Genomic DNA, 22,508 nt, shown 5'->3' with positions numbered 1-22,508 from the left:
CATAGGTCTTATTATTGCAGTGTAGATCCAGGCGACCACACGGGGTGAAAGACCCGATGCGCGTCCCACTGTCCTCCGACATTGCTCATAAGCTACGTATGCTTTTTTTGCTCTACTCTGTAGATGAGAGTTCCATGTTAGCTTCCTGTCGAGGATAGTACCAAGGTATTTTACCTCTTCAGAGAAGTTTAGTTTGCTTTTGAAGATTTCGGGAGGTTTTAAGCCCGTTAAACTTCTTTTCCTGGTGAAAAGGACCATCTCAGTCTTCTTGGGATTGATCGACAGTGAGTGTTCCTTACACCATATTTCTATTAATTTGCGCCCATCCTGCGCTCTATCGCACAGTGTGTTTACAAATTTGCCGGTCTGCAAGATAACTATGTCATCTGCGTATGCAATTGTGTAGAATCCATTTTTGTTAAGGTGATTAATTAGGGTATCCAGAACTATGTTCCAGAGAAGAAGTGACAAGACCCCTGCCTGTGGACATCCCCTCATGACCAGTCCTTTCACTGTGATGTCTTCTACATTAATACTTATTGCTCTACTAGAGACCATCTGGAGTATCCATTCTCCTACTACCGGGGGTACATTTCTGGAGTGTAGTTGCTGGGTAATTGTTGGAAAGGTTGTTTTATCAAACGCTCCCTCGATATCTATGAATATACCCAGGGTGGATTCTTTGTTGTCCATTGATCTCTCGATTCTGCCAACCACATGGTGAAGGGCCGAATCAGTAGACCTTCCCGGAGTATATGCATGCTGATTTGGATGAAGTGGGTGGTGAACAAGTACTTCATCTCTTATGTACCGCTCACATAGCCTCTCCATGGTTTTTAAGAAAAACGATGTGAGACTAATTGGTCGGAATGCTTTTGGTAGGGTGTAGTCCATTCTACCTGGTTTGGGTATAAATACTACTCTTACTTATCTCCACTTACTGGGAATATACCTCAGAGCTAGAGAATATTCCAACCAGGTGCGGCATAAGAGTGTCCAGTTCCCACTGAAGTAGGGCTGGTCTTATACCGTCAGGTCCTAGTGACTTGAAGGGAAAAAGCCCGATATAGCTCATCTTATTTTGTCCTCATGAATTACTGTACTAGCATATTGCCAGTCATATTGTGAGGGTGTCATTGGTACATCCGTCCAGTTCGCCGTTCCAGGAAAGACAGAACCTGGGAAGTGAGTTTCCATAAGAATCTGAGCACTCTCCTGGAGGTTGGCGGCTTTGTCGCCATTTTCCCTCGTCAGGATGCCGATACTTTTATGGTGGTCATTTGAGAGTGCCTTCTGTAGCCTAGAAGCCTCACAATAGGCTCTCCAGGCTTCTCTTTGCTTTCGTCTGCAGACTTTTTTGAACTCTCTGAGGTTGGCTTGAACCCAGTCCTCTTCGAGTCTTGTACGTTTTGCCTTGTTAAAGGTCTAGGAGTCTAGGCGTTTTATTATAATGTATTGTTCATTTTATGTATTGTATTGATTTTTTATATTAATTGGTAGATACACAGAAACCAGTGATGAATATAAGAAATACATAACAGGTAACACGTTCAATGTCTACCTATATTTAAAATTTGTAGCAGTGCCACTATCTTATATAATGTAATGTAGTGGACCTAATTTTATTATTATTACTCTTTATTAGCAAATAATGCTCTTCATAGTACAGTCAGTCACTTATAAAATACAAAGTCAAAGTCACATTTTAAAAACAAGAAACTAGAAAACAAGACAAATTATTGATGACCTTGAAATATATTCAATACATTTTCTTATGAATGAATTTAATGAATCACAGCTTTTTATATGACTTGGCAAATTATTAAATGCAATCAGACCAGAACTATATAACGAGTCACAACCTATATGTTCTCTGTTGATATAAACATTTCCTATTCTATTTCTAGTGGAGTGTGCATGAATACTACTTATGTAGGTTAACTGATCACTCATATAATTTGGCAACATACTGTGTTTAATTTTAAATATAAATATTAGCATATTCAGTGTTATCCTTTGTTTAGCAGACATAAGAGACAGTGTTTCCAACATGTATTTCACAGATGTGCGTTTATTACAACTTAATATTACCCTCATGGATCTGTTTTGTAGTCTGTTTAGATTTTCATTGCCCACAAAATACAGTAATGTACTGCAATAGTCAAAGTGGGGTGCTATTATTGATTTGTAAATTGTTAATTTTGCATATTCACGTATTGTATTTTTCAATCTATATAAAAGATGAATTTTCGTTGCTATTTTCTTCTGAATATAACTGCAGTGCGCATTAAGGTTCAATTCTTGATCTAATACCACTCCCAGATATTTAAAAGTTGTTACCCTTTCAATGATGACATTATCAATATAAAGATTCAATGACAGCTGTTCATCTTGCAGTTGTCTTAAACGATATTTGCTACCTATTAACCTGCATTTTGTTTTATTAACATTCAACTTGAGGCCGTTGTCACATAACCACTCGTTTATATTTATTAGTTCCTCATTCAAACATTCTGAGATTTCATTAGTTGTCCCAGAACAGTACAACATAGTGTCGTCGGCAAACAGTTTTATCTTACGCCTTTTAACTATGTACAGAAAGAATAGCAGTGGACCCAATACTGACCCTTGAGGGATTCCAGAAATTACATTTGAAGTACTGGATGTCACTGGATCACTATATTTAACTAGCTGCTTCCGATATATGAGGTAATTTGTGAACCATTTTAATACTTTATAATCTAGTCCATACTTATTTAATTTCATTAAAAGTAACTCAATGTTGACCCTCTCGAATTCCCTTTTTAAATCCAGAAAGACAACACCTACAATACGTTTTTTAGATAACTCAACTTTCCACGAAGAGATTAGAAATTGCAGTGCAGTTTCACATGAATGGGATTCCCTAAATCCAGATTGTTCTTTAATCAAAATATGTTTCGCTATAAATTTCATCAATTGCACTTTTACTGTGATTTCTAATATTTTCTCATAAATTGGCAGGGTATTTATGAGTCTAAAATCAGATCCTGAAACGGTGTTTGTAATTTTTTCAATAGGAACGATGGTGGCAATTTTACAACCGTCAGGAAATGTTCCAGTGGTTAACGATAAATTTATCAAGTCCAAAAACCTATTTTCCAGTATTTCAAATGTTAACTTGATTATATTCAGATTAATTCCATTGTCATCTGTATTATTTTTCTTGAGGGAAAAATTATCTTTTTTATCTCGCACATATTCAATGTTTCAAATTCCCCAAGTATCTCATTTGTTGGTATAATATAACTGAGAACATGATTATAATCATTTATTGGTACTATACTTTCGGTTAGATCTTTCAAACTGTCAACGAAAAATGAATTAAAATATCCTGCTACTTTTGCTTCATTTCTTATAAGAACACTATCAAATTGTATACCTTTGAACTCTTGTTTTCTATTTCCCTTTACTAAACCTTTCAGTGCTTTCCACATAGTCCGACTGTTTCCTTTATTTTCGTCGATCTTTGATCTTTTTAGTTTCAATTCGTATCTTTTTGGTAACGAAATTTCGACTTATTTTATATTCATCCCAGTCACATTGGAGTTTGGTTTCCTTGGCTTTTTTATGAAGAAAATCGCGTTTTTTTAGATCTGCCATGATTTCGTCTGTAAACCACACTTTCAATTTGAAATTATTGAAATTATGCTTTCTAACTTGCATCTAATAATATTATTGATGAATGAATTGAATATTTCATTAATGTCAGTAATATCATTATTCCATAACATATTCATTAGGGACAGTTAGAATTTAATTCCATCAAAGTATTTATAATAATCTCTCCTACTCACTAGTGGAAGTTAATTTAGTATGAAATACATTACCTAAGGATATTAAAATATTAGAATGATGTGAAACACTTTGAAGATGAGATACTTCAAATTTCAACAACTTATTTGTTATGAAATAATCAATAAATGTGGATGAATCCTTGGTGATTCTGGTATAATCATCAAATAATTGACACAGTCCCATGAATTTAATCAGTTCTTTGATTTTTCGGGTGTAAGTGTTCTCTGTACTTTTAGATTGAAATCGCCCACTATAATAATATCACAATTACAACTTACTATCTCTTCTAGTTTTTCTTCCAAGAATGCTAAGAAATCGGCATGTAATGCTCCGGGAGAATGGTACACCACACACATTATGTATACTCTATTATTTACAACAACCCTGATAGCCACAAACCAAACATTCATAAAAATAATATCTTTCAAAATTAGTTCAAATTTCAATCCACTTCTGATATATATGGCAACTCCTCCCGTATGTCTGCTGGATGAATTACAAAGTACTAGCTCATATCCATTTATGTTAATTTCATGAAAAGCGATATCATCCGTAATATGAGTTTCTGATAAACATACTAACAAAGGTTTATGCAACGAGATACAGTGCAACAAATTATCCAAGTTTTTTATAAGGCTTTGTACATTTGTATAGAAAATGTGCCAACTATGCTTATTTTTATCCTCAACTTGAGCATTTACATCCACACTCTCACTTGCTACAGATCTGGATATCCATGGAAAAATTTTCCTGATCACATGAAACAAATACTAAATTTTTATTTGCAACTACATTATAATTAAGATTTTCAACTATCTTAATAGATAATTCGTTTTTTGTTAAACATTTACCCTTATCATTATTTACATCTAAAAATTAACGAAAGTATTTGTACATTTATTCAACTTATATAGATATTAATTCAGTTTGTAATTGAATTTGTAAATTAATTTGTTATACTTATTACTCATACAGTAAGGAACTGATATAACATGCATATTTGTATGTAGACAGCTTTTGAATTTACCATTCAATTTTCTAAAAAGTGGGTATTGTTCATTTCTGAAGTCATTTGATCCTCCTAAAATAATAATAGAATCATGTGATGTGAAATCTTTTGCTAAATGGGGTAAGTTTTCGATAATGCTGTTCAGACAAGCAAACGGTTTAATAATTGACAAAATATTATGATTTTCAAGGAGGCGATTTAACATTTCACCTAACTTATGACCAAATTGATCACATAAGAGCAATATCTTAACAGAATTGCTAGGTTTGACTGAATTTTCATTTTCATTACTTCTGCACATTCTATTTGTTTGTTCAACTTCATTTTTATGTGTAATTTTTTCTGTTACTTCTTACCCATGATTGGCCTTATTCAAATGGAAAACTCCCAATTCATCTTGTAGTTTTCTCAGTTCCTTACTATAGTCATTGTTTTCGTCTTCTAACATTTTTATAGACTGTACCATACTACGACTATCTTGATCTAATTCCTTAATTCTAATTTCTATCTCTAATACTTTTTGATTTTTGTTAATAAATTCTTCCTCATATGATCTAATGTTTTCGCGTAATTTAAAAATGATTTCACGTTGATCCTTCAATTTTTGAGCATCTTTATTCTCCATTTCAAACACATCATTTTCGAAGTCTTGAGTTCTTTTATTCAGCCGCTTAATATAATTGTCTTTTTCCCCAATATCTTTATAGATGTTATCAACATTTTGTTGCATTTCATCAATTTTTTCATTATACTCGACAGTTAGATTCTCTAATTCAATGTCCTTATTGTGAATCACAAGTTTTAATTTTGAAATTTCTTCATGAAAGTAGTTTGTTCTAGTTGTAGCGTCTTATCTTTTCGTTTACAATTGTCGGAACATTAGATTTTATGACCTTCAAGAAGTTTATGGCACTTTTTCCTTTCCACACAAGAAGGATCAAAAATGTCCAAGCATAACACACATATTAGATTTGTAAACTCTTTCTTTTTACAACATTCAAAATGACCTTCCATGCCATACAATAGTTCAGTCCCGTCGATCTAATATACACTACCAAAAACTATAAACTTATCAATTGAACACCGTCTGTACTTTTTATCCTTCACTCCTTCACTTTTTGCCTTTATCTGTTTCACTTTTTGAACACAGGCAAAAAAGCTACCAGGGTAAACAGTCGATCCACTCCTGAATTTCACTGAATTTCCACTTACTTACTTGGCTATTATGTCACTGTGCTTGCTTATATCTTAATGTAAACCACACCTTATGATGGCGGACACTTTGCATAACACAACAACATGACTTTCATTATTTAATACCATTAATATACCATTTAAAGGCAGCAAAATAGCGGAACCAACCGAATCTCGTATAGTCTTCACTACAGATGTATTGAACTATATTTATTAACCGATAAAGAAACTTTGTTTATAACTAAATTGAAAAATTATACATCCACGGATGTAGTAGGCAACTCTAATGCAAATTAGACCTATAGGTGTTATAGTTGTCTATGGTATTCGAAGAAACACTCTACACAAAAACCAAGAGCCCCTTAACAAGAATCACAAACAAAAATGGTGGCAGTATTTTCTTTTAATTCTGCGAAACTTACTCTTTCCGCAGCAACCGTTTAGGTTTTTTTGTTCATTGTCTACACCTGAAATTTTTCTTCTATTATTTTTCAATTTTTTTTTCAGACTATGCCCTGTAATGGCTATAAAATTTTCTACCTACGGCAATTTTTTTTCTGAAATTGACATTATAAAGTCACAAAGATTTTCGCTGGCCAGAATATTTATTGTAGAGAATATGCGCATTCACCACGCTATCTGCAAAATATGGATAAATATTTTTTCATACCAGCGTAACGTCTTCCGAGTGCAAGGGTAATACGCAAGCATTTGGTCATGACGATCAATGTCAGCCATATGTTTATTGTAATTCAATATTTTTCGACTCCTGCGATATATTTCCAAACTCCGTTGAAATACATAATATATACCGTTCATCTTTCCATTTTCCAAGGTGGACACCATCACGAAAAAACGATTTATTATTTTTCCGTTTCAATTTTACACAAGTAATGCCTATTGGATGTGTTTTACGTTTTTTGTTTAACGTGCCAGTACAATAAGTATTTTTCTCCAAAAGCATTTGGCTAATTTCCTCCTTTTGTAAAAATTATCTATATAAAAGGAATGTCCTAAAGTCAGTCTATCTTCTGTTAACTTCAGCACCATGGCCAGATCCACGGGTTTACATCATTTGCCCCGGCGTATATCATAAATTTCTGCACCACTGCTTCACTTAATATGTATAGTTTTATACCATAATACAACATATATTTCCTAATTGATCGTTGAAGTTATTGTCATTATCGGAAAAATGTGAACATCGCAAAATTAATAAAAATATATTTCTGGATATATAATGGTGAAAACAAGTACCGAAACACCAATGTTTTCTCCAGTAGTCTGCTAAACGGGGTAACTGAAATGTTCCCATTAGTAGTAGAAGTCAAAGAAATACTTTTAATCCGGGAACCGTCAAATTAGTCCATTTTGTCATTCTAGACTGTTCTTTAGTTTTTTCGGACAAAAAAAAGTTTCTGCATAATCATTAGTTCCTCTAACAATGAATGCTAAAAGTTATCATTGAAAATCAACTGGAAATAATCTATCGGATTTTATCCTGCGGCTTCTACTAAAAATGCTTAGTTCCGACAAATTCAAATTTACTTGGGAACTCCAGCCATCGTCGTCGACGTCCTGTCGTACATCAACAGCAGCATGAGTTTGGGTAACATCTGCTGTTGAAATCAACTCTTCGGCACCATACAATTGTTTTAGTTCTTCAAATATTTGGGTATCTTCCAAATATTTATCACTGGATGAGGAACTCATTTCACTAATGACACAATCACTACTTGACCCCGAACTTTCTTCATCCGATTCCAAAATATAGATCAACTTCTCGCATTTCATTGAATTAGACCGTAGTTTTCTTTTCCTACCCGAATGTCCAGCTACACTATCCATTTTCCAATAAAAACAATATAAAATTGCTCTTCACGAAGATTCCAACACCAATTTGCCTTCGAATAAAACTCAAGACTGAATAGAAAAAATGTGTATAATTTGTTAGCATCTGTTTTGAGGGGATTATCATTAAAAATTCAAATTGCTTGTTGTAAACGAAAATACGGGTGCTATTCCAACTGGAAAGTACATAATCCTGATTTTGCCTAAATTACACTACCTATACACTTTCATCGGACCGCCCAAATTTCGAATATGCATTTTTGTTCAAAGATGATGCAGGTAAAAACAGGATGTATATGAATTTTACAAAAAAAAATATACAAAAATGTATACACATATTCAGGTAAGAACGTGTCCATTACCCACCTTACTACGTATACTTTTGTATAACAGATACTAATAATCGATTTATTTTGAACTAAAGTAAGCTATAAAAATAATAAATTATATAATTCAACTCACACTAGAAAATAAAACTGACAGTACAAAAATTAAACTTAAGAAAAAAACAATTAATTAGGATAGATATCCTACAAGTAAATAAACAAAACGAAAAACCGCATCTAAGTATTATAATTTATTGAGTGAGGTGTAGTGAACATTGAACGTGTTTTAAGAACAGATAACATAATATGATCTTTCAGAACTCTGGTGTACAAAGTGAGCCCGACTAGTCACTGTTTTGCGAATCCAGAACACGATAGACTATGTATAGGGGCATGTTTGTAATACTTATATCATAAAAAAATAATTCTTTTCGCTAATTATTATTTTCACATTTTTGGTCACATACCAGCAACATTTCTTCAATCAAGAGTTTTCAAATGCAATTTATTATTATATGACCTTGTCTGGGACATCACGTGCACTATGTATGATCAGTGTGAACGCAGCCACGAATTCTAGCCATGGATTTGTCGAAGCGTCTCTTGAGACCCGACAATCAGCGGCTCCTAAAATGGGGATCAAATTCGTGGCCAGCAATAAATTTATTCAGTGACCTGAAATTTACGAATTTGAAAACGATTACTACAATAACTCTGTTGTCTTAAAAAAATATTGAACATATCAAAAAGTCATTAGAACTTGTAGGGATAAAATCAACCCGAACACCTAATATATACATTTTCGAAGAAAATCCATAAATCATCGATATCTTCCATGGCTGGGGATTTTTTCTTTACATGTATCCACTTTAGTATAAGGAATGAGACCCATATGTTGAAATATTCGGTCGGATACAAAATCAAGCGCTAACCCGTAGGTATATAATAATTATCGAAAAAAATCTATAATTTTTTCGAAACGTTCGTGTATGGGGATTTTTCTTCGAGTATATTCATTCAAGTATACAGAGTAAGTCCCATAAGTTGAAATTTTTTGCCGGGCAGAAAAACAACACTAGCTGAAGATTAACTTATTTCCTTCTGAGTAGCGACACTGCTTTCCATGGCCATGCACGTAGCAATTGCATCATTCAATTGTAAGTTAGCCGTTTGCAACAGCTTGTCTTGGATTCTGGGATCTCCGATACTTAAAACAATCCTATCGCTGATCAGAACGTCCTTCTCTTTGAATTCACATGAGGATGCCAATAGGTCATATGCATGTAATATAAAACAGCTCATTTTAATTTTTTTCTTAATCTATTTTGATACCAGATCAATGTAAATGGGTTCACATGACTATATACTTTATAAATTTTAAACATCTTATCTAGTTATATCTTTCTAGTCATTTGCTTACTAACATTGAGAAAGTGTACATAACCTCAAATAATGTAGTGAAAAATTTGTTTAAGAAAAAGTTTACAATCACTTCTTATTCTAACCTGATAATATTTGTGTTTTTAGGTCCGAAAGATATTCTTATGGCGATTCAGCTATTGGATATGTTCAAGTAAATAGGGAAGCAAACATATGTGTAGTGAAAGCTCGTATTACTCCCGAACATAATTTGAAACATAAGTGTTACTCTGTAACAGCAGTATGTGATGAAGCTGAACAGAGAATTGTCTCTGCAGAATGTGAAGTATTGGTAAAGTATTATTTAGAGGGCACGAATGAGTATTAACACAAGTTGCAATTTACACATTTTGTTTCATAAAAACAAGAGTCTGATTTCAAAATGTGATCATGTTTAATCCAGAGAATATAATTATTATATATATTTTTAATATTTAGATGGATGTAAGCATGCAATAGCTTTTATAGCTTGGCTGCACAGGCGTAGCGAAGACCCTCCCTCTACTAGTATCGACTGTTACTGGAAGAAGTCCAAATTATCCACGATAGGCACAACCCTAAAGTATATAAGAACTAAAGAGTTAGGTAGTAGTTCAAAAGCCAAACCTGCTCCATCTGCCAATACTCGAAGCCTTCTGCCAACTCTAATAAACCATAGCAAAAGCATCGGTCACATGAAAAGTCAACTCATGAAATACTACAAGGAAAAAAGCAGAGTAGAAAAATTATCCATTCATCATTTAGTAAATACACTACCAAATAAACCGGCTAACGCCACAGAGTTCATAAACTATTGCAGGAGTATGATGGTCACATCATCTTACAATGATCTAGCTACAATTGATCAGAAATGACTGTCCGCTGTGGCATGAGCTACGGTATGCTAGGATTACTGCTTCGAAGATGCATGAAGCAGCACACTTCAAAGTTTTCGAAGGCACTTTATGTGAAAGTATAATGGGAGCAATTGAATTAAAGGACGCAGAAGCGATGAAAATTGCTAAAGAAAAAAGTATTGAAAGAAGTCAAAAAAAAATGAAACCAAAAATTAATGGGTGTGGTTTGATCTTAAACCCTAATTATCCCGTATTTGGTGAGAGTATTGATTACAGTATTGAAATCAAATGTCCATCATCTGAGAAAGCCATGAGTAGATATGTTTCAAAAAATGTTTTATCCTCAAAATATATGGCTCAGGTCCAAATGCAGATGTATTTTTCAAATAAAAAAAGGGCTTTTCTATGTTGCACATCATGATTTTGAAATATCAAAGGAAGTAGACATTTATATTGTAAATTATGATGAGAACTATTGTGCAAATATTTTGGAAAAAAGCATGCTCTTATGGAGTAATGCTATTTTTCCTATTATATGTAAAAATATCAAATAAATCATAGTATGAGGAGCAAGTTGAAATTTTAGTTGTCAGCTAGCCAAGTTACTTGTAACCTATATTCATTCTATTTGGAGTTTGTACATTGAAAATAAGGTACCTTCTGAACGTGCCACACCAATATGAATGAAAGTAAAACACTTGAAAATTTTATTTATTTTTTTATTAAAACGTTTTGCATATTGATTATGCCACATGCTATTACTATTACTTCATGTACTATCGGAACTAAGCTGTGATGTACACATGCATGAGGCAACAACATATGAAATTCTCTCAACCTGTTTATTACACGCTCTACATGAATTCTTAATGCTGCTATTCTTTTGGACTGCTGCTATTCACCTCATGTTTTGTACTTGCTGTAGACTTCAACACTGAAGGAGCCGAATAAGGGTACATTTTTTATTTTCTATCAAATGAGACAAGTCTTTGAAGCCTCTGTCTGCCATAACAGCTGTGTTTGGAGGTAAACATTCTAGATAGCCACAATTTTCTACTATAATGATGTCAGTAGCCCTTCCACCAAACCCTTCTGAAATAAAATTGACTAACCCATCTGGAGTACAAGAAATAAGGTATTTCAGAGTATTACATTTCTTATATTGTGACCATGACAAAGACTGGTGGATTGCATTGGACGGTTTTTCAATTTCTATTTCTAAGCAATCTATAATTGTAACAACTTTAGAATACCGTGCTCTAAAAGCGATACGTAAATTTTTAACTATGTCAGATGGTGTAGGCCACACAATTAACTCCCTCATTTTTTCTGCTAGAACAATTACTGTTTTCGAAAATATTCTACTACCTTATTGTGCTCTGTGTATAGCCAAATTATATAGCTAATATGTCAAATGACTCATTTAACTTTATTTTCTTCAAGGTTATTAAAATGTCAATAGTGGGAACTGGGAAATTATCACTTAATAGTTTTATCAAGTGGTAACTGTCTTTAGGCAGTCCTAACATCATTTTAGGCTATTTTTCCCCAGCGGTCAATGTTGCACTAAGCATTACATTTTGAAATTGTCTGTCCTTGTTATCTTGAGACCAACTCGCTTCAGAAGAAGTTCTTTCTTGTTCATACTCACTAGAGATTGATGAAGATTGCGATGTAATAGATAAATCGTCTGTTGGTTTTGTATCTGGGAATAACTTCCTTTTCATACCGGCAATCTGGGCGGTTTTAATACGTGAAGTTGATGTGTTTTTAACTGGTACTAGAAACGGTGATAATGCGACATTTTTGTCTTAGGACCAACAGTGACACCTCTGCTTCTATATTTTATTGTCGTTGGCTTCATTGTGTTAACTTGAACGGCTTCGTCACAAGCAAGGCTTTTATTTTCTGTTGAGAAAACGTCGTGTGAAGATGAACTAGGACCAGCTTCACAATCATTTATTTCTCTGGTGATTGTTTTATCTGATGTATCCACAGGGCCTACACATAAATTAGTTTATTCCATAACTTCTCTGGGAGCAGCTTCTGATAGAGTCTCTTGAAGCAACCTAAGTCTCTTTGTCTTTTGAGAGCAGCCTCTCTCACAGGTTTTGGCCTATTTACTTTCTGACACTGAAATTTGTGGGGCACAATACCTTTACGTAGACGTAATGTAACAGGTACCCCTTGTTGTTTATTCATTATTTGGTACTGTATGAAGTTTTCTGTATCCTTTTCTACCTGAAAATGAAGAATAACAGCAGTCAAAAAGGTTTTATATTCGAGAAGTAAATATGTTTATTAGTTTCAGACTATGACACTAAATATAAATATACCTATGTAAATATAAAAATACTTACATCAAAGTGATCTTCACAACAGTATAAGCAGCTTGTTGCAGACAGTTTCGGGTTCTTAAATTCGTCCCTTTTCATAGCTTTACACCACTTTAATCGAATGTTTGCATTCCTCGGCACAAGAAAAATACTTTTTGAGGAGCAGTGTTCGTTGTATTGTTGCACTTTGGAACTATGCAGTACTTATAAACTGAATTTCCACTACTTTCCATCTTTAATTTATTGAAATTATCAAGTAATACAATATAGAATCAACTATGTTTACTTCTCTGTGCTTTGGATCGCTTTGTTGACATGTACTTTGACGTCACACCAAATGGTCGATCGTTTGAATTGTCAATATTTGGTATACAATTTTATAATTTTTTTTCTGAATGATTATTCATGTTTTTGGCATCTATCTCATGTTTCCAGTATTTGTATGCATTATATAATCGATGATTGTGACCTATTGCCTCAATGCAGTTACAAACTGATTAACGGATTCTCATGGTTGTTGACCTCGTGTCAATATATATATATATATATATATATATATATATATATATATATATATATATATATATATATATATATATATATACAGGGTGTCCCTGGACTTCCTCTTTTCCTCTCGGGAATGTATAGATGGGGTCAAAATATCACCAGTACTTCATATAACTTTTTTTCCTAAAATCCTTCGTTACCAAGTAACGGGTCCTCGAAGTTACAAAATGAAAAATGTTTTTCTTTGATAACTTTTCAAGTGAATATTCAAAATCATCCAAATTTTGGTAATTGACTAAACAAATGAATTCCTTCGATGAGCTTTCATGCAGGAGTCAGTTGTTTTGCTACAAAGTCAGGAACGGACTACCCCCGATGGTCCACACCCCAAAACTTTGAAATGACAGATATTTTTCAATATTTTTCAACAAATTAAGGTTACTTGGACAATTTTATGAATAAAAGTACTCGTGTGGAAAGTCGATCGGAGCAACGAGTCTTGATAAAAATGTAGTTTCACTCGACGACATCAAACCCGCTCGTCCACCATTATTTGAAATGAATAATTATCAAAGCAGAAATAATAATGATAACGTTAATTCAACAACATTTATCCTGAGATGTCTACCATTATTCGAAAATATTAGTTTTTAAGGAAAATGGAAATGATAGGTAAAATTTTCATAACGAATTTTTATAATGCAAACACGTTTAACTAACGAAACTCAAGAGCCTCAAGAGCAAACAGAAATGAAAAATCCGCTACAGAAACTGCTCGATATGACCACCTTCTCTCTCTATACATTTTCTTAGTCTGCGAAGACACCCTCTCTGTACTTGAAATAGCATTCCAGGGTCGTTTCGTATGGCTTCACAATGTAATGTTATTCTATTCAACAATGCATCTCTTGTGTGAATAGGTGTAGTGTAAACAAGGCTTTTTAGATGCCCCCACAGAAAGAAATCCAATGGATTTAAATCCGGAGACAGCGATGGCCATGAATATGGCCCACCTCTACCAATCCATCTATTGTGGAAAATATGGTTCAGATGGTCACGCACAATCAAACTAAAATGAGAAGGAGCGCCATCATGCATAAACCACATATCTCTTCGATTTTGCAATGGAACATGTTCCAAAAGTCCATTCAAATCGTTCTGAATGAACTCCAAATAACGTTCTCCATTCAATCGGTCCTGTAGAACGAATGGTCCTATAAGATGGTTTCCTATGATACCAGCCCAAACATTCACGTTGAATTTCCGTTGGTGTTTGGTTTGCAATATCCCATGGGGATTTTCTTCGGCCCATATATGGAGATTATGAGAGTTGATAACTCCATCTCTACTGAAACCTGCTTCATCAGTGAATAAAACTCGATTAATAAAAGTCATATCCTCTCTTTGCCTATCCATGAACCAATTGGCATATTCCAGTCGTGCTGGAAAATCTTGAGGTGTCATGGCATGTACCTTCTGGATGTGAAATGGGTGGAGCAGTTGTTCCCTAATTATTCTATGAATAGTGAACTTGGATGTATGGAACTGTTCTGATAGATTTCTGATGCTCATTGAAGGATCATCAGCGACGGCTTCCAAAATATTTTCCTCCAATACAACGGTACGTACAGTCCTAGGAGCGCCCTCACCACCTCGTTTTGGCAAAACTGTACCTACAATAATATCGAAATAAAACAACGTGCTCAAATTAATTATCAATTATTACATACCTGTCTCCCTCAAGCTGCGATCGACACGCTCGAATGTTTCTCTTGACGGTACCGTTCGATTGGGAAAATGCTCGGAATACAGACGACGAGCTTCTGCAGCATTACAAAATGCTCGTCCATAAAATACATGCATATCTGCATATTCATTGAATGTAAACTGTTCGGCCATATCAAAAAAATTCAAAATATCCTATAGAATATTGACAATACAATGATAGTCATATGACAACGCACCACTCAACAAAACAAAATCGCATTCCAGTTTCTCATTTTTTATCAAAACTTTCTAAAAGGTTTTTTTGTCAACATCTGTGAAAGAAATGGAACATAATTATTCCCTGGATATTTTTCACCTGATCATGTGCAGCCGTTTTTGTAGTTCATTCGTTTGCTTTTTATTAGTATAGTAAATATTTTTTCCGATGTGCGTTTTTTCAGCTAAATTTAGATTCGTGTTAAAGAATTTCTCCCATAAAATTATAATTATCAGTGAAACTCCTCAACAGTTTAGCTGTGAAGAAGAATTTGAAACATTCGAATGTTAAGTTTCATGAGATTCAGATAACTGATCAACACGAAACGTGATTATTCCACACGTATTATGTATATACAAAATATGGAATGAATTCGATATTTCATAGTAGAGTAGCTTGTTAGTTTAAAAACACCACGAATCTACAGAACTTGATATTTCTTTTGAAAAAATATCTGCTATCACAATTGTGACTTAAACTTCCATATAGGTACTGTACTTTTTGTTTACGACTTCATTTTAGCATACTTTGTATTATTCCTGTTATAAATGTTGTTCAATTAACGTTATCATTATTATTTCTGCTTTGATAATTATTCATTTCAAATAATGGTGGACGAGCGGGTTTGATGTCGTCGAGTAGAACTACATTTTTATCAAGACTCGTTGCTCCGATCGACTTTCCACACGAGTACTTTTATTCATAAAATTGTCCAAGTAACCTTATTTTGTTGAAAAATATTGAAAAATATCTGTCATTTCAAAGTTTTGGGGTGTGGACCATCGGGGGTAGTCCGTTCCTGACTTTGTAGCAAAACAACTGACTCCTGCATGAAAGCTCATCGACGGAATTCATTTGTTTAGTCAATTACCAAAATTTGGATGATTTTGAATATTCACTTGAAAAGTTATCAAAGAAAAACATTTTTCATTTTGTAACTTCGAGGGCCCGTTACTTGGTTACGAAGACTTTTAGGAAAAAAAGTTATATGAAGTACTGGTGATATTTTGACCCCATCTATACATTCCCGAGAGGAAAAGAGAAAGTCCAGGGACACCCTGTATATATATATATATATATATATATATATATATATATATATATATAAATATATATATATATATATATATATATATATATATATATATATACATACATACATATATATATTCTGTTATGTATGATATACTGTTGTCCGGGTTGAACCGCATCTGTAATTTCGACCCATATTTATGTTGTTGTAGCAGGTATCTGGTTTGCCTTACCAGGTACCCGAGTATCATGCATGACAGCAATGTTTGTGATAGTTTCTGCGAATCATCTCGCTTGTTAAGACAGTTGGGGCTTTTTTCAATTTCGATTGCTTCCCAAATTATCCTGGCCTGAAGATTTTTCTCCGTAGCAATGGTCTTGGTGTTTTCGAAGCTCATTGTGTGGCCTGTTTCCTGGTGGTGTTTAAAGAGAGATGATGCTGGATCTGATTTGCGAACAGCTAGTTCATGTTCATAGGCCCTGTTGGAATTTCTTCTATTGGTCTGGCCTATGTAAGTTCTGGTGCAGTCTGAACATGGTATTTCGTATATGCCCTGTGCTTCGTTGCGTATCGTGTCCTTGGGTGTTCTTAACATAGTGGAGATATGGTTGTTGACTGTGAATACTGTCTTTACGTTATGTTTCTTCAGAATTCGGCTCACTTTGTCAGTGACTCCATGGATGTAGGGGAGAAAAGCTTTTTTCTGGTTGGTATGTTCCTCGAGTAACTCGTGGGGTGGGGTTTGTGTTTGTTGTCTTTGGATGGATCTTTGTATTTGGGAGACGGGATAGTCGTTTTGGTAAAGCGCGGCTGTGAATTCGTATAGTTCCCTGGATCTATTGTGGTTGTCAGTTAGTCTTATAGAACGATGTATGAGGGAATTCAGAACGGAATTCAGCTGGTCAGGATGATATGGGACTTGGCATTGAGGAAGCGGTTAGTATGGGTAGGTTTTCGGTAGACCGTGTGTGAGAAGGAGTTGTTGGACTTTGTGATGAGAACGTCACAATGGAAGTTGAAAATAATAACTCACTCTCTTTTCTTTCATGCCAAGTACGGATTTTTTTTATGAATAATTATACCAACATACGTTACATTTGTATTAGTTAACTTTTTATAATCAGCAATTGCTTCCCTTTCGTATTTTGTCCCATACAGTATTGGATCTGTTTGATGAATATTTTTAAATAAAAATGATTTTACTATGGACATTCTTGTTTTGTCCGAAATAGATTTAATAATCGGTCCAAAATAAGATTAAGTTAGTCGTATTTTCCGTTGATGAAGCCATGATTTCGATTTTTATTCTAAATTTTGTAAATGACAATTATGAGAGATTCTAAAAGGTCTTTACATTTTTCCGAAATACTAATTGTTTTAGGTCGTTTTGAAATGGATGATACAAAATCTCAGTCATCGGTTAATTCGTCATCAATATCCCTCAATTGCATAGGAATTTTCGAATAAGTTTCAATATTTTTACGCAACATTTTGTTTAATGTTTTTTTTTTAATTTGTACCTCAAAAGTTTTTGTCTTTTTGGATCCCTTTCTTTTTCCACGTCTCGGTCTGGGAATATTCATCTTTTAAATTTTTCAGTACAGGTTTCTGATATCGATTCTAGATTGTCATTTTCTATTTTCAGTGAGGATTCTGAACATAAATGTAATAAATTTAAAAAAGCATCCTTCATAAGCCTGTTCTGAGTTTTGGAACAAATAATTTTACCCAAATTACTGAACCAAACAGTTACTTATTCTAAAGGACTGAATTTGATGCATGCTGTCATTTTCTCTTTCAAATTCAATAATACATTTTCATGGGTTCAAGTTTTTTTTTATTATTAATGAATATTTTGAAAAAGTGAGAAAAACAAATATGTATCTGAATAGTATCATACTCTTTCAATTGTCATTCTTTACAAATACCTCTCATAGTATATAAGTAATTATGCAAAAAATCCCCATCCACGGATATTTTGATGGAGTTATTGAATTTTATTTTGAAAGCATGTAAGGGTGTGTGGGGGTGGTTTTTCTGTCCAACAAAATATTCGAAAGAAAGGCTCATTCAACACCTCTCATAGTATGTGATCATGCAAAAAATTCTCGTCCACAAATATTTTGATGGAGTTATTGAATTTTATTTTAAAAGCATGTAAGGGCTTTTCTGTCCAAAAAAATATTCTGCAATATAGGTCTCATTCAGCACCTCTCATAGTATGTAATTATGCAAAAAATCCCTATTCACCAATATTTTGATGGAGTTTATTGAATTTTATTTTTTAAGCATATAAAGGTGGGTGAGGGTTGTTGTGAATTAATTTGAAGTTGCACACTGTTTTATATAGTTACCATTATTATTGTCAGTTTTGTTTTAAATAAAAAGCAAAAAGTCAAATAAAATCTTATTTTGCCGAAAATAAGAAGTTTGCCCAAACATTTTGGTCCTTCGAGTTTTGTTCAGTACCTTTTCGAGTTGAAGCCGCATTATAAGAAGAAACTTATCAACTGCTCCCAAATTAATAAAATCCCAATTGAATGATGTCACGAGAGGAAGGTGCTGTTCGAAGAACTAGCAGAGCCACTGCTGGAATTCCGCCGTCAAAATATACGCCAAATGAATCAGTTGAGTCATCAAAATCAACCAAGTCACATAGCTCAACTGCAAGTGAATTGAAAATATTGAAATTGAAGAAGCTACAGGCTGAAAATCAACTAGAGAAAGAATTAGATTGAAATTCGAACAACAAAAATTAGAATTTGAACAACAAAAATTAGAATTGGAACAAAAATTAGAATTGGAACAAAAATTAGAATTGGAACAACAAAAATTAGAATTGGAACAACAAAAATTAGAATTGGAACAACAAAAATTAGAATTGGAACATTTAGAACGTGAAACTGAAAGAAAACTAGCTATTATGGAGATTCAAACGTCTATAGAAGCAGAAAAATCATCAAAAAGCATTGAAAGTAGTAGTGAGCAAAGTAAATGTGTGGAAAGTAGCATACATAAAAAAAGCATTGAAAGAAGTAGCAAAATGAATTCTCTTCGACACGCCAAGTTATCAGATATTTCAATAGAAAATACTCATGGCAAAGTTGTTGACTGGTTATTGGAAAATGGTTTTCCACATTCAAAGCAGTCAAACCCAGGAACCTAAAAAGTAATGAATGAACCTATCACAACACATCAGTTTATGAAAGAATTAACTTCAGCAATGACGGATGCATTCAAATCAGTAACCAAACAAAATCAAATCCACAATGAATCTTCTAAGGTATCCTACAGGAATGTTGTGGGGAAAGAACTTCCTTATTTCTACGGCAATGTTGAGGATTGGCTGATGTTTATTTTTCTATATCAACGATCTACTGAAACATGTGCTTACTCTAATGAAGAAAATTTACTACAAAGAGCCCTGAGAAATGAAGCTTTAGATGCAGTGAAGCCATTATTTATCTCTCCAGATAATCTCAATGACATACTTGAGACGTTAGAGGCTAGATTTGGACGACCTGAATTTATAATGGAATCCAAAGTGAAATTATTACCACCCGTGAACACCCGTTCTCCAATATCCTTTATAAAATTTGCCAATTCGGTTCTTAACCTTACTATCACTGCAAAATCGTTGAAAATGGAAACATATATCAACAATAGCCAACTCCTTAGTTAACTTGTTCAAAAATTGCCAGAACACCTTCAGTTCCAGTGGGCAAGAATTATTGTCAAGAAATACAAAGACATTCATACACCATCGTTGAAAGAGTTTTCAGAGTGGTTGTTATGTAAACCTTCTACTTCACATTCTCCATCAACAGTCCCTTATATGGACAAGAAAAATGAAACAAACGTTTTCATTGGAACAGAAAATTCATCAATGGAAAAGTGTTGCCGATTTTGCTCTAAATCTACTCACTCCATATACAAATGCGTCCATTTCCTGCGTCTCGACACTGATAAGAGATGGGATGGGGTGAAAGAAAAAAAGTTTGCTTTTCTTGCCTCAATTCGTCTCATCGTACTTTCAAATGTAAAAATCGAAGACGTTGTGGTCTGTAGAAATGCGAAAAATACCATAATCGTTTACCCCACCCGAATAGTGTTGTAAATCCAAACCAATTGCAGGGATACAACTTACAAACTCAGTTAGCCGCTTCCAATATCACAGCTGAGAAGAAAGAAGAGGAAACACAGAATCCAGATTGTTTTAATAATGAGCATTTTCTTCAGATTCAAACCGAATATAAAACCGTTTTACTTCGAATAGTTCCTGTCACTGTCATCGGCCCCAAAAAGTCGATGAAAACATATGCGATCATGAAGGAAGCACGGTTACTTTGATGGACTCCAACCTTGCCGAGGAGATAGGAGTGGATGGTGTAAATGATCCATTGAAAATGTATTGAACCAATTGTACTTCCTATACAGACGACCAATCGAAATGTGTCAATTTGAAAATTCAGGGAACGCTCAATCAGGAAATTTTTAACATGTCAAACGTAAGACCAGTTTCAAATTTGAAACTTCCTGTTCAATTTGTAGATGTCAAAAATTTAACGACAACTTGGAATCATCTGCCACGAATTTCATTGGTCAATCTCAGAAATGCAAAACCGCAGATTCTGATTGGCCATCCATTTAACAATAGCCGGAGATGTTATACCTGTTATTTCAAAACCAAAATTAGGATGGGTGGTTCATGGAAACTCTTCATATTTCAAACATCGAGTCGACGCTCACTATTCTATCACATGTTATATGAAAAATTATGTTTTTGTAGATGACGAATTGAAAGAACCAATAAATGAAACTATTCTGGTGGATAATTTGGGAGTTGAAAATGACAAATTTAATCATATTTCAGAAGAAGACAAACAGGCGTTTCAGCTCATGGAAGAAACATGTCGTCAGTTAGAAAACAATCACTGGGAAATTGGTTTGCTTTGGTAGAAAGATAATATCAACTTTCCAGAGAGCAGAGCTACCGCGTTGAATAGATTATTCACTGTAGAGAAGAAAATGCAGACAGATAAGCATTTTGGAGAGCAATATTTCCAAAATATAGAAAAAATTTTGTTGAAAAAGGATACGCAAAAGTTTTGACTTGCGAGAAGCCGCCGTTACGTCTCACAAAACCTGGTATTTGCCACACTGTGCAGTAAAACATCCTAGTAAACCACAAAGTAACAGTAAAGTGGGTAGAAGTGCACACGTGTGTCGCCGGAGCTCTGATATAAAGTCAAAATTTTGTGGTTTCTTTACCTTCGAAAATTTCAAATTCAATATCAAAACAACAGTGATAATACCGTGAAAAACTTTATGAAGAGAAACATCAAATTCACGTTTTGAGTTCATGAAAATTGAATAATATTTAAAATCCATATAGTTAAACTGGAACTGAGCCATCCTAAACAATCCTTTTCACATCTGAAGATACACCTGAAAGTGATACCCGAATCTCAAGTGCCTGAAAAGCCCATAGAATAGAAATAAAGCACCTCTCAGCACGACAAGTGAATAGTAGATAAGAGTGAAGCAACATACTTTTTCAAGTGGAAAAACATTGCCAAAATTCGTGATTTTCGGATCGAAGTATTTTTACAAGTGACATCTTCTGATGGAATAACTTTCAACAAGATTTGAGGTACTTAAAGTGCGTGTTTGAACAATCAAGCAAGCAACAAAAACTATATCTGCGGCTTTTTTTCTAGTTTTTTGTTCACAATATAAAAAAGGTCTTATCGAGTGACAAGTTATTTATTATTTATACGTGTTATATGCCCATGGCTGACCTCTACCATTCATCTCCAAGGTGAGCAACTCAAGAGCATAGTTGAATCAACATCCGGCACCTACGCAGTTCCAGAAGGATCCCAGGCGGCGTTTACTGTTCTTTGTTCACCTAGATGCTTACTTCATGATATTTTTTCATATAAAAACGTCTTGCGTGGCGTAATAAAGTTAGTTATATTCTAGTTGTCATACTGTTACTACTCAACTCTGGGGATACAGATCTGTTTCCCCTGTTCAATAAATATTAATTTTTAAAAAGTTATTTTTCTCAAGTGAGTTATAACATACGTGAAAAACCGATTAGAGCAAAAGAAAGGGGATTCCTTCAGTAAGAGTTATAACAAAATTGGCGCAGTCGGTAGGATTATTCAACA

The 22,508-nt window shown here is 34.0% G+C and overlaps 2 protein-coding genes across 2 annotated transcripts in view; one reads left to right on the top strand and one right to left on the bottom strand.

The window, feature by feature from the left end:
- The window catches only part of LOC111508651 (uncharacterized), a 46,266-nt gene that overhangs the window by 3,956 nt on the left and 19,802 nt on the right, over window positions 1-22,508 (bottom strand). The window lies entirely within an intron of this gene.
- On the top strand, window positions 2,596-9,964 carry LOC141480597 (uncharacterized). The gene is made up of 2 exons (XM_074170788.1): window positions 2,596-2,709; window positions 9,745-9,964. The coding sequence occupies exons 1-2, from the start codon at window positions 2,705-2,707 to the stop codon at window positions 9,962-9,964; spliced, it is 225 nt and encodes a 74-aa protein (XP_074026889.1). The 5' UTR covers window positions 2,596-2,704.

Source organism: Leptinotarsa decemlineata, unplaced genomic scaffold (genome assembly GCF_025532065.1).
Source record: "Leptinotarsa decemlineata unplaced genomic scaffold, Ldec_3_MD MMD2_P_RNA_scaffold_9, whole genome shotgun sequence".
Classification (NCBI taxonomy): domain Eukaryota; kingdom Metazoa; phylum Arthropoda; class Insecta; order Coleoptera; family Chrysomelidae; genus Leptinotarsa; species Leptinotarsa decemlineata.
The sequence above is the reverse complement of the archived record's forward strand: the minus strand, read 5'-3'. Positions and strand labels throughout refer to the sequence as shown.